This window comes from Myripristis murdjan, chromosome 1 (genome assembly GCF_902150065.1).
Source record: "Myripristis murdjan chromosome 1, fMyrMur1.1, whole genome shotgun sequence".
Lineage (NCBI taxonomy): Eukaryota > Metazoa > Chordata > Actinopteri > Holocentriformes > Holocentridae > Myripristis > Myripristis murdjan.
This window is the reverse complement of record NC_043980.1, coordinates 21,313,374-21,327,153: the sequence shown is the minus strand read 5'-3', so window position 1 is coordinate 21,327,153 and position 13,780 is coordinate 21,313,374. Positions and strand designations below refer to the sequence as shown.

Here is a 13,780-nt window from a genome sequence, read left to right as displayed (position 1 = left end):
TCAACACATTAGACATCGCAATAAGGTTGAGCTCCAACCTGCAATGAGCCACAATTACAATTGTTATTTTGATGTGGTTTTTTGAGATCTCGGTGTACAAGTTTCATAAAATCACATTGCTTTATGTCAACACTTCCCCATTGTCCTTGCTGTCTCTGTCACATTGCATTTAATCACTTGGTGGTTCAAGTGTCCATACAACATACAACTGTGATCACAATGTGAGACCAACAATTTCCAGATTGTGTTTTGAAGATCCGATAGCAGGTGAACAAAATCTCATTTTTCTGTGCCTCTAGAATCGTCATTCAATAGACCCTGGCATGATTAATGATAAAAAAAAAACCAACCAAACAAAAAAAAAACATTGTAAGCACAAATTCACAAACCGCACATGCATGCATTCACACGCACACACACAAACTCACAAATGCTTGACCTCCATGGCAAATTTCGACCTCATAGGTAGAGGTCACTGTAGGGAGGGCACAGCTTTGTGAACCAGTAAACTAACAGACCAACAGAACGATATGGAGGAGCAAACTCACGTCACTAAAAAAGGAACCTCTGCTGAGTCTAACGATGCCTCCCACAAAATGAACTCTGTTTAGTCCAACGATGACCCCAACAAGTGTCTAAAACAAACACTTAATGAGCCATGAAAGGGTGCATAGCTAAAGTAAAGGGTGCTGGGCTAACTCGCACCACAACAGTATGTTGAGACTGATGATACCTTCCACAACTGTCTATGACAAACAGTTCATTAATTATGAAAGGGGGGAGTGTAAAATATAGGGGGCAGGGCAGACTGTCAACAATTAAAAGTGTCAGTGTGTGTGTTTGTGTCTTTCTGCAGTGTTTGGCCATGTAGGCCACTCTCACAGCCACACTCCCCTTTTGCTAGTTGGCATGAACAGTTAATGAGTTGTCCTTTGGCTCATGACCAACCTTTCCACAAAATCTTGTGCGAGTCTGTGAATCCATTTGGAAGTTTGCAATAAGCCACTCCAATTGCCACCCTATGCCCGCTTTGGCCACAGACACACACACAGACACACACACACACACACACACACACACACACACAGAGACACACACACACAGAGACACACACACACACACACACACACACACACACACACACACACACACACACACACACACACACACACACACACACACACACACACACACACACACACACACACACACACACACACACACACACACACACACACACACACACACACACCTTCACTCAGACACACTTGACCTATACACCCAAGCTATACAGCTGCTGGTCGTAGCTAATAAAAAGTGGAGCTGCGGCTTTTGCCTGCTGATTATATTAGATCAGTTCCTTAAACAGCACAAGTTATGAAGGTAGGCAGGTTAATCAGAAATATACACAGCAATTAATCCTATTAACACATTTTAATACTGCATGGATACATTTCAAATAGCATTAAAAAAAAACATATTTTTTTTCCTTCATGTCAGAGATGGGCAGGGACCAGTGGAAACTGCAAAACAAGATGACTAACATTTACCAAAAACAACAGATGCATCATTGATGACTATTGCGCACTTTATTCAAGTATGTGCTTGCATTTTTACATTTACAAATGATGTCACATGTACAAATGTTGCAATATGCTGCCCTCCTTTGAGACAATGATCTGCTATATAATGTATTTTACATAAAGACATATGAAGTTCAGCCAACAGTAGTAATACACAGTTGTATTCAAGAACCTTCAACATGTGAGACACTTTTACGTGGCAGTTTAGTGTTTCACAGAAATGCACATGGTTCATAAAAAGAGAGCGAGTCTGCATGGGGGTGTGCTCACACTTGTGTATTAAACGCTCACATCCTACTGAAACATTGGGGAGGTTTGCAGCACCTCAGTGGCAGAGCCGTACTGGAGGACGTTGTCACGGAAACGAGTGAGCTCGTCTCGCGTGTCCTTGGCACCCCTCCCTCCTGGTCCCCGGTACTTCATGGACAGCAGCTTGCAGCACAAGTAGTGGAGCCACAGCACATTGGAATGGGGCTGGTAGTCACTCCAGTTGTTACTGATGTGGGGAAAGACGAACACAGAGAGTGGTGTGAGTTTCTCTCTTTGCACAAAAATTATTAAGGCAAAGAAGGTTTGCAGCCTCTATTGATCATTTTGCAATGTGTAATGTGTATATTGTTGGGAAATCTGCAGGATTGCTTTATTGCACAAAAAAGGGACAAGGCACAAGCAGATCTTTTTTGCAAAGAAAATTGATTGTGAAACGATGCAAGCTTAATGGAAATATCACATCCAACATGATTATCCTCTTCAGAAAAGGGAAATAAAAGATATGCAAAACAAAAAAATCCACTTAGGCTTGGGATGAATGAGGCAGTTCAATGCCTGTGAAAAAAGAGTTCATTTACTTTATTTTTCTCTTCATCAGCACATCGTCCAGATTTTGTTCTGCATTTCCAAATGACTGCAAGTTTCTTTATCTCCACCCCCTTTCCCTCCAGCGTTGTTTACCACATGAGTTAGCTGTCGAGCTATTTTACTAACTAACTTGAAATTCCAATACGGAGATTTTCCGATTTGAAAAACTAAGACAGCGGAGTCACAGTGATAATCTGATCCAAATGAAACAAGTTTACTAGTTTGTCCTTGGCCTACAATGGCTGTCAAAGTTTCCACAGTTGATGAAAGAAAACGAGGAAGGAAGATGGGTATAACTGTTATTTTTTTCAACTGTAAGAATAATGAAATAAATAAGCTTGAATAAGTGTCTGTGAATATTGGTCTGTCATGCAACATAGCAAAACTAGGTATTTTCCAACATTTGACAAAATTGCCCTGGGAATGATCCAAATTTCTCCCAAAAATGTGATAAATAAATGAAATGAGTCCAACACCACCTCTTCAACAACATAGAGGCTACCAACTGTCTAAACTATGTTCTCGTTTATTTATGGTAATTACACCAATTATTTTGACTGACATATTGTGAATGAATACACGCGACACCTCTCAAGCACACACCATCTGAATTTATCAAACACAAACACACTGACCCATTCTCCTGTCTCATCAGCCTGTAGATGTCAAACTGGTAGTCTCCCTGGCCCATGAACAGCTCCTCATCCTCAGAGATGTCGCACGACACTGTCAGGCCATCTGAGCAAACAGGTGCAAACATTATAGGTGCACACAGCTAAACTGCCATTGAGAGTAAACACATTAGTCAGCCGCCGTGTGGCCAAATATGTTGTGCTAGAAATCAGAAGACAAGATTATATATAGAACATGTCAGCAAGGAGAAGGGGGTGGGCTGTCAAAATATATCTAACCAATTTCTAGTCTGGAGAGTGAGTAGTCAATGATGCGGACGAGCACCCCTCTGGTGTCCAGAGAGTGGGCTGTTCCATTGAGGAGGAAGCTCCCCCTCTTCTGCTTGGTGGTTTTGACCAGCACGTTGCCCCAGTGGAGGTCCCTACAGAAAACAACACAGGGACAAAGAATGCGTCACATACAGCGGAAACACTGATGAACGCAGAAGCAAGCACACAAAATACTAATTATCAGCAGCATAACCTTTGAAAAGACCGTTTTATTGGCTGACATATGTGTGTGCAGTACCGGTGTTCAAAGTGGAGCTCCTGCTCAGCTACAGCCAAGGCAGCGGTGACTTGGTGGAGGATGCTCTTGGCCACCACCAGAGAGGCCAGCTTCATGACACGAGGAAAGGGAAAGGGTTCAATCAATAATGCCACATGTAGTTTCACATTACAGTCAAATACAGTATTGATTCGATGACTCTTTTTGCCAAACATTTCAAATGCAGAACCTCAGCATTTTTTTTTTTTACAGAACCTCAGCTTTTTCAGCATTACATCCTGCATATCTGATAACCAGATATCGACAACAGGATGCTTTGCAAAAAATAATGTAACAGCATCAATCAAGGAGACGGCCATTTTTTAAAGGACCATACAGACCCTATTTTGACAGGCGGGATCCTATCAGTCCATGTGTTCAGAATATATTTGAGCTAGGAGTCAAGTCTAACCTAACCCAATTCACAAGTTGCTATGCATAAGGAGTATCCCATCCATTCAGTGAGGATAGAGTGCATTAAAAAAAAAAAAAAAAACAGTATTCAGTTATCTTTGAAAAGAAGGCAAATATACCGGATAGCTTTAGTTCTAGTAATAGCTTAAGTATATCAACTGCAGTTACACTGTGGTCAGCTAAACATACTTACTAATTATTCATTCTCAGTCCAGGCGAGTGCAAAGTTTCCCTCACTGGTCAAAATTCAAACAAGGTTTCATGAAAGGGATCGAGCTGTTGAACTATAACCCAACTGGGGGTTTCATCTTGACTTGGTAGTTTCAAATTAAGCGCACTGTCAGGAGTGCTGTGTTAACTTCAGTGAGTGCTCAGCAGACTGTGACTGTGTTGCAGAATGGTTTGTTGCACAAGGCAAGTTAACTGTGCAGATGTTTTCATGCTGATGTTGTGTTTTCTTTACCGTTCCATTGCTGTTCTCGAGGTCGCTGCCTCCGAACTCAAACTCCAGGATGAGAAATAGTTGTTCCTTTTCAAAGAAATCTAAAGAGACAGAGACAAAGGCAGGTCTACTTTAATTACCCAGACTCATAAAATACAGGCAATATCAAAACAACAAACCAAACAAAACCTCTTCCAAATAAATAACAAATAAAAAATGGGTCATATTTAGCATGCTGGGTTGATGTAACAGAATGCTGGAAAAGTGCTACTAAGAGGCATTATAACTGTATATGCATTTTATTTCTTGTGCAATTTTTGTAATATAGTAATGGTCTGGAACATATGGTAAGAAGAGAAACATGCTGCAAATTACTCTTCTACTGTGCAAAATGTGCACTAAATGTGAAAACAAATGTGAATCTTCTCCTCTCCAGCTGACCTGGTCTGTCATTCTCAGAGCCTCTCTGTTCGTCAAAGGCATCCCAAGCTTTCAGGAGGGCCGGAGGGTAGCAGCCTCGTACACAGTGGAGACTGGGAGAGAACAATGGACACTTCAAGTTACATTTCCATTAAAATTACTGAGGAAAGGGTAGGAAAGGAGGCATTACGGGATTCTAAGAGATGAAATAAACATGATAGAGTGCTGCTTACTCGTTGAGTCCAATAAAGCCTTGAGACTGGTTGTGCGGCTTCTCCTTCAGGCGGCTCAGCTCCCTGGCAGAAAAAAAACACTAATAATTATTCCACTGTGATGGCTTTTTGTTTAGTCAGAGTTGGGCAGCTGTTAAACTGAAAACAACAAATTTCAGACTGTAGTGTCTCAGCTACTCAAGAGCAACTCTCCCAGATAGACTCATAAGCCCACTGACTCACTAAAACCCATTTGCATACAATCAAGTCGAGTCTTTCAGACTTTATGTGCCCCTGAATTTATTAGTACTTTCATTTTGTTATCACAATTTGCCTGATGAAGTTTGATTATGTGGACTGTCAATTAGCCCTTTGCTTCCCACTTTGCCATGGCAAAAGACTCATGGTTATGTGTGTGGTGCTGTCATGACAATTGAATGATTAACTGTTATACAATTATTTATAAGTACAATTTAATTGTCTTTTTTTGGCTGATTTTTCCTCTGTACGTAAATGTAGACAGTTTGGTATAAAAGGATTGTGCAGGCCCAACATATTGAAAAAGGGTTTGACATCACACTAAAGATGAACAAAGATTAAAACTGAAATGTTGAGAGTCTGAATATCGGGACAGACTAAATAAAATCAGAGCGTTAATCCATCAAATGCAGTGGTATGAAGTATTGCCATTTTACATGCGTTGATGTTATATGGCACAAATAGCAGTACTACTTACTTGGAGATTATAATCTCGTGAAGAATCTCTCCAAAGGACTTCTGGTCCTCTCCATTAACCTTCTCATTGCCCTCTAATGGAATAATCTATCAAGACAAGAAGCTTAATTTTAGTGGGTTAAACACACAGGCGCACACACACAGTAATAAAATTTATGTTAGATCTAATGATCTACATTATGAGCTACCTTGAGCATAGAATTATTAAATTTTCAACAAAGTTTTGAAAAGACACTTGATGCAGATTTAACTACTAAATAATTATTACTAATAATATTGGCATTACCAAGGCTCTGTACACAAGCAAAGCACAAACACACATACTTTGAGTGCAACAGTGTCTCCAGATGAATTGGTGGTGGAGAAGACTTCTCCAAAAGTGCCCTCCCCTATCTTCACACACTGTTTTATACGCTGAGGGAGGATACACTCCTCCCAGGGCAGAGGACCCTCCTGGTTGCACTCGGCATACACCTTCTCTGCATCTGAAAGAAAGGTGTCCTCACACACAGCCTGCAGAGGAGGACAGAGGGGAGGAGGTTACACACACACTGCCAAGAGGTTTACATCATGTGTATGTACAGGGTAGCGTATGTCACACAGAAGTAGATGGTATTTTGTGTTTGCATGTGTTTGTGTTTGTGTTACCACAGAAGTGCTCTTCAGCAGCTGAGACCGGAAACGCTCAGGGAGTGCTGCACGAAGAGGCGTGGCAAAGAGATCCTGACTGAGATCTGCTAGCTCCCCTCCTCCCGGAGAGATCAACAAAGGTTGAGGGAAACTCCTTCCAGAGCAGGATACTATAGGAGTGAGAGAGAGAGAGTGAGAGAGAGAGAGAACAAGGAAGAAGATGAAATAAAGACTAAACATCAACAATCATTGTCAACCTTTTGACAATTCAAATTTTCCAACAGTCCAGAGCAACTGAGTGGCTCGATAAAATGTGTGTGTTACCCTTGGTTTTACGGTGAACAGACAGGGCGGCTTTGAGGCGACTCCAGGTGTGTGTGTTGGGTGTGAGGTCAGCCAACAGTGAGGAGAGGTTGAGCCGGTTCACTTTTGCTGGTGTACAGAAAATCCCACTGGTGCCAAGCAGCTCCTACACCCAGGACAGAATCAACACTTTTACATTTAATGTCACAGCTCCACTCTGTGGCCACTCTGCAAGGGCCATTTTGTACCGGTCAGAGTAATTAACATTTAATTACACTGGGACAGACTGGGGAACAAGTGAAAACCAGACACGACACACCATCTGAGGTTAGTGGAGATGTTTATAAACACCCAATACTTTGACAGACAGTCAAAGAGTGCTTTGCAAAAATTGGCATCGCTCCCTGCTCACCATTCATTTTCTACTGGACCCACTGATGCTGCTCTTACTATAGGTAAGGATTATTGGTCAATCAACTCATAACCCCAACAAAAAAACATGTTCATCTCAGCTGATTGACATGCACTGATTTTTTTTTTTTTTTTTTTAAACATTTTCTATTTCACTTCTAAGATAGTGGTGAAATATCCCTCATATTTCAGGTTGGTGAGAATTACTGACTAACCTGTGATGTTAATGATGGCAATTCTGTGATGTGTGATATATTTTAAGATAATCAGTTATGATACATTACAATATCTGTAAATGAGGGGGAAAAAAACACTGCAAGAGGCAAAATAAATTTTAAATGAGTAAGAATCAATCATGTTTTCCAGGGTTTTAATATGCAGACCAGCTCCAAATAGAATAGTTCTCATTAAAACACCTGAAGGCAGGGAGCAAATGCCTCATAGTAACTCAAATGTGCCATCTGTGCAAATTAAGCGGAAAACTCAAAAACTGATATTTGGTGCAAGTGTATTGTTAATGTCTCACAGGAGGAAGTATTGCTATATATTGCATTATTGATTTATTGTTCTACCCCGAGTGCACAGTGCCTGTATTGTGTTTTTGTTGTTCTCACCTTGGGCTGTTTGTGCTGTGTAGGCATCAGTTCAGTGATACTGCAGTCCCGGCTCTGAAAAACGTGTGCACTGGTGTTGCTTTTGTTTTTCCAGCGACTCACACTCAGACCACTCACACACACTTTCCTGGTTGTCCCGGGTCGGTCTGTGGACATGCGCCTCTTACTCTTGTCTTGTCTGGCTTTAAGACCACGTTGATCAGCTTTCATCCTGCGGTCTCTCTCAGACATGTGATCATTCCTTGATGACATCTTGGTAAACTGGCCATCGCTGGCTGAGTCTGAATCATCTGTGGATGACTTGAGTGTGGTGTCTTTGAGTTGTAGAGTTTCCTTCTGGTTGGGAAGAGAGGATTTCTTTACAGCAACTGTCTGTTTTTCTGTGAGACATTTCTCCATCAGCTTGGCTGTTAGTGATGGTTCCCTCTCTTTAGTGCCTGGATCAAGAGAATTGCTATGGTGCACTGACTTAGCATCTGAGGCCATTTTTCTCTCATCAGTTTTCGCTAACCAAGTGTGGCCGTCAGGGTGGTCACTATCAGACTTGTTTGCTTGTGGAGGAACAAACTTCACCTCTAAACTTGGTTCTGTATGGTGTATGAACTCATGCTGCTGTAATACAGTCAGTTGTGGCATAGCCAATCTTTCGAGCTGGACTGTGCATTTCTTAGTGGCAGGCAGTGTCTGCTTGATAGAAAGGCTGTTGTCTGGTGATTTCACATGAGTAATAACCTCAACAATGCTGTCTGTATGCTGGATAGATTCAGTACCATCTACTGACATTGGCTGGTCAGTGGATTCATTGGTGGTGTGTTCAGCTGATTGTGAGATATCAAAGCTTTGACTGTCAGTCACTGAGGGTACAGCATCAGTAGATTCACAACTGTTTACAAACTGCAAAGAGTCACAGGTTTCATTGCCTGTCATAGACAGAGTAAGATGCAAAGAACGTGAAGGATCAACAGTATGACTGCCCTGCACAGACAGCAGATGCTCAGAGATTTGTTGGCTGTGGACGGAGCTCAAGTGGTCCAAACAGGACGAGTAGGTGGTCTGACAGTGAAGCAGTGTCATGATCAGTTTGTCTACTCTCTCCAGCTGGACACTGCAGCGCTGGGTCAAACAATTGTCCTTTAGAGCTTCAACCAGCCACTTTAACTCTCCTGAAGCTGACACAAAATTGCTGCTGTCTTCAGTTTCTGAGGAAAGCAGTGCTTTGGCTCCATTTGGAGTCTCTGCTTCTTTTGAGCTTTTGTCTCTCTCACTACAGCTACTCCTGTCTGTGCCCCTCTGTGTGTTTACAAAATGGTTAAAGGATTCTGCACAGTCATGTGTGCCTGGTGCTTTTTGTGGCTCACTGAGGGCAGACTGTTGCTTCCCCCCAGAGCTGAGCTCCCTGACAGGTGCAGAGCTCGGTGGGGAGAGGGGCTGTTCTGATGAATCCAAATCTTCTTGGAACGTACTCACAACATCGATATGGCTTACAGAGATGGACGGAGAGGTGGAGCACTGATCACTGATGGGAAATGGTTTAAGGCGTGGCCGTTGGCCAAGCGGGCGTGCTGAAGGTGTGGAGCAGAAGAGGGGTTTCCTGGCGCAGGGTCCAAGGCTGTGGTCCGCAGACTCGTTGAGGGAGATCTCTCGGAGAGGGTTAATGGAAGAGCTGGCATTCCCTGCAGCAGTCACAGAATTCTCAGCACTGGACATGAGAAAGGATTTGAGGGGCCTACGCCTGGAGGGACCAAGAATCCTAGAGCTACCAGAAGCACCTCTTCCTGGGACAAAGTCATCAGAGGAGTTGAGTACACTGACAGCAGGTTTGGAGAATTTGGGTTTGGAAACACCTGCTCCCCTACGGCGGGTAACAAAGCGGCCAACAGAAGGAGGGTCAATACTGAAAGAAAGAAGGTAGAGAAGGAAAGCGAATGATTATGACAAAAAATGAGAGGACATTTATTTATCAACTACTATTCACCTGATTGATAGGTAGACTAACTGCCTGATTTTTTAGCTTACCTAGAATTTCTTTTCCTTCCAAACATGATCTTGCAACGTTTCGGAGCAGATGAACAGTCATCCTCACTCTCGCTTGTCATCAGAACCTGCTTTGCACTCGGCCTCAGCAAGCCTGCTGCTGTAGAGGCCAGCTTACGTTCCCTGGTCATAGAGACATGCACACAGATCCTTTGAGAAATATATATAAAGCACACACAACTATCCTTGTATATGAGAAGTGGTGGCCTAATGTGGACTGGCAACCATGTGGCAGGTAAAATCTCAGTTGAGAAAATGTGAACAGGACATGAACAACTCAAGGGCAAAACAGCAACTACTGAACAACACAATCCAACAGTAAAACACTGTTAATACTGAGCAGCTCCCAGGGGAGTGTGTATGTGTGCACCCCTACTTCACCCTTACACTACCTTCTTTGGTTTAATTGTAAATAGGAATGTATTCTTAATCAGTGTGCATACTTAAATACATGTTAAAAATACACAAGATGTAAAAATGCATTTCAATCTGGAAAGGTGTATTTGAGCATAGAAATCAATATGCAAATTGCCCTTTTTAAAATATTAATGGTGAGGATGTTTAGGCAACCCAATGCTAGACCAAATGCACATTTATCCAGTATGGACAGCTATGCAGCCATTTCATGCTGTCTTTCCACAACAGTTAGTAGACAGAACCATTGATTTTAATGGAGTCAGAGAAATAAGGACTTTGACACCAGTGAAATAAACAGGTCAATAATCACCTCAAGCATGGCACTAAACCCAGTGACATCCCATATGCTGGTGCTTAATAGGAGCATTAATTGCTAAAGCCACTCATTTATGTTGCATTTTATGTCTTCTAGGTATAGTGCCTAGGTTGCTTATGTTAATAAACAAGCGCAGTGATCAGTATAAAGAGCACTGGCAACCACATATCACACACACACACACACACACACACACACACACACACACACACACACACACACACACACAAAAATCAATTGAATGATTTAGTGTTCAGCTTAACCCTCAGGTAATGTGGATGATGCATTCACTGCCTGATGCGTTGGTAATGTCAACAGATCTTCGCACAGACACAGTTCACACGGACCTGGTTGTCTTGTCCTGCTGAGCGGGGTGAAGACGAGGAGGAGAGGGAACACAGATATTCTCCTCATCACTGTCCATCTCCTTCAGACACTGCATGGCTTTTTTCTTAGCATGACGCCCCACTCTGTGACTCGCAACACTAGTCCTCCTCTTGCTAGAAGAACAAAACAGGCAAAAAACAAAAAAAAAGAGTGTAAAATGCTGGATAGGTAAAGGTATGATGAGCAAGATTTAAGAAAATAACAAAGGAAAAGCAATTTGACACATTGAAAGGATGATACTAGTGTTGCTGTTTTGTGCCAAGTTGCAGTTTCCACCTGCAACTAATAGTTATTTTTTCCTTATCTATTATTTATCTGTTCATTCATTTCTTGATTACTCAATTAGTTGTTTGGTAGATGAATGTTAGAAAATGGTGAAAAATGTTAATCACAACTCAAAGATAATTAGTTTAGTGTAATAGAGAACTAAAGAAACAAGGGAATATTCACATTAAGAAACTGGAATCTGAGAATTTGGAAATTTTCCTCTCAAAAATGACTCAAAACGATTAATCAAATATCAGTTCGCAATTAATGAATTGTTCAACTAATCACTACAGTTCTAATCTTCTGATATTCATTCTTGTAGATTGTAAAGAACAAATTTCACAGGCTTAGACAAGTAGAAATTAATTAGTAAAAATTAAACCTGAATATGGTTTTGTCGGTATCTGTAGAGCCGGCATCGCATTAAGCTCTCCCTACTGTCAATCATCTGACACGTCAGCCAGGAAATAATCCATCAAAACATGTGGCCTTACAAACTCCATTGTCACGTCCATGTCCTGTCATTTGGGGCATATGATATGCTAATAAAGCAGGTCACTTCATTTTGTTTTGACATTTTAAAATGACAATAAAGGAGGAAATACTGATCCTACTGCATGGCATGTATTGAAAATAGCAGGGGAATAATGTAAATTAGACACAGACAGAAGAGAATTATTATAATGACACCAGTATCTCATTTGAGAGAGAATAAAATTATTGAAGCTGACTTGATTATGATTAGAAAATAAATGATTAATGGTAATCTATTAATCATTTTAGTCATCTGTGATGTAAAAATCCCCAAATGTGCTGATCACAGCTTCACCGAGATGCTAATTTTTCTGTCTTTCTTTCCTTTTCTTTCTTTCTTTCTTTCTTTTTTTTTTTTCTTTTTGGCTGCCAGACAGACAAAGGAGGAGGATCAAAAGGCAAAAAAAAAAAAAAAAAAAAAAAAATCATTGGTGAAATCTGTAAAAGTCTGTAAAAGACAGCAGGGTCTTGAGTCCAGACAGAGATAAGATAACAGAAACATGAACCAATATATATATTTTTTTCCAGTGAATGATCCAGCCCTGAATCAGCACTATAAAGATCATTATGAACAGGGAGATGAAGAGACTTGCTGCTTTGAACAAACCTTGTCTTAGCGGGTTTTGCTGGCTCAAAGACGGAGGCGTCAGTCTCTGAGGAGGCGGTGCTCTCGAAGGCCTGCCTGCGGATGTCGGGGGAGATCCAGGCAGAAATCTTCCTCTTCTGCCGGCCGTAGGTTTTCATAAACAAAGGCTTCCCTCGAGTCATCTTTCGGTGCCTCCAACAGTTTCTCACTTTATGTCAAAGGTGTCAAAGTACAGGAGAGATCAAAACGCATTCAAGTCACCACCTCAGATGAGACTAAAACAGTTTCTGTCACTTTCCTGACGTTGGCTAAGTTTAGCCGACTAGCATGGGCGACAACTGAAGTTAACCTAGCCGGAACAGCTAACTTAACATTAAATAAACTTCCCAGGCAAGTTAAAGGAAGTTAAGTTAACCCGGTTTGCTGAGTTTAGTCCAGTCATGAAACAGTTACTCAACTGTCAGCTCTGACTTAACGAAAATACAATTCAGTTGCAAGTATAATCCATCTATTTGACAAAACCATCCCGAGTCGAGAGGGACCCGCTTCGCGTTCAAACTGCAGCCCACAGCTGATTGGCCAGCGGAGGAGAAAGGGGCTGCGCACTACGGCATTGACTGCAACACAGCGCCTCCTATCGGTTTGGAGTAATCACCGCTTTTAAGAAGGGAAAGAGGAGAGGAAAAACTTGTGTCCACAATATTTCAACGATACACGGGTGATTTTAAAGGTGCAATATGTTACAGTTTATTTGCCCAAATGTGCAAATGACCAATACATGTCAGTGCGGGTTCATAAGCTCAATGGCAGTCAATCTATTGCTACTTTGATGGCTGCTGAGAATTTGAGATTGCAAAATAGGCAAGCCCGGCTGGTCTGGCTATTTCGTTTTGCATTGGGTAAAACACAAATGCTATATAAATAACAACTGGCTTTTTACTTCTTTGTGCAGGTAAGCAGCATATGCTGTGTATAGCTGCCCGTATCTCATTCTATAAGCCAAACGCTGCTACTCAAAAATACTTGTCTGTCTTTCCTGCTCACACTCCTTGTTGCTGGTAATAACAAAGCCTTCTAACCTGTTTCCTGTGGCTGTTGCTCGTTCAGATATTACATGCAGCTCTTTTACACATTTCTAACCTTATGTGTAAATCTGACTTGTGTTGTGCTGTAAAAATATTGCATCTAAGAGAAATTAAATATTATGTACTTATAACTCTCAACCGCTTGAGTCTGTGTAAATTCAGATGGTGCCAAAGCATAATAAAATCAAATATTCTACAGTTTAAAAGTTGAAAGATTCTTTATTACAACTTTTAAAATTGAGATGATCTCACTATGAGGTGATTAGAATTCAGTGTATTTATAATGACAGTTAAGTCTGTCAGCTGAAGCTTTT

At 41.4% G+C, this 13,780-nt stretch overlaps 1 protein-coding gene across 3 annotated transcripts; it reads right to left on the bottom strand.

Moving 5' to 3' along the window:
* Nucleotides 1–1,415: 1,415 nt before the first annotated feature.
* Nucleotides 1,416–12,940, bottom strand: haspin (histone H3 associated protein kinase). 3 transcript variants are annotated; one of them, XM_030065193.1, is made up of 16 exons: nucleotides 12,840–12,933; nucleotides 12,403–12,589; nucleotides 10,955–11,107; nucleotides 9,857–9,997; nucleotides 7,841–9,734; nucleotides 6,837–6,981; nucleotides 6,531–6,682; nucleotides 6,207–6,395; nucleotides 5,884–5,969; nucleotides 5,169–5,231; nucleotides 4,957–5,048; nucleotides 4,537–4,616; nucleotides 3,642–3,730; nucleotides 3,353–3,495; nucleotides 3,077–3,179; nucleotides 1,416–2,079 (listed from the first exon to the last, which is right to left on the bottom strand). In XM_030065193.1, coding segments are annotated over exons 1-16 (3,720 nt in total). In that variant the 5' UTR covers nucleotides 12,841–12,933; the 3' UTR covers nucleotides 1,416–1,877. The 3 variants fall into 3 exon arrangements, with proteins under 3 accessions (XP_029921053.1, XP_029921060.1, XP_029921044.1); XM_030065200.1 differs by having other exon boundaries at nucleotides 12,403–12,940; XM_030065184.1 differs by lacking the exon at nucleotides 12,840–12,933 and having other exon boundaries at nucleotides 6,207–6,398; nucleotides 6,555–6,682.
* Between the last annotated feature and the right edge of the window lie 840 nt (nucleotides 12,941–13,780).

Excerpts from the sequence above, each read along its gene's own strand:
- haspin (XM_030065193.1), bottom strand. Across the intron at positions 6,982-7,840 it reads CACAGCACAAACAGCCCAAG|GAGCTGCTTGGCACCAGTGG; the intron begins GTGAGAACAACA and ends TCCTGGGTGTAG. Across the intron at positions 2,080-3,076 it reads CTGATGAGACAGGAGAATGG|TAACAACTGGAGTGACTACC; the intron begins GTCAGTGTGTTT and ends TCCCCACATCAG.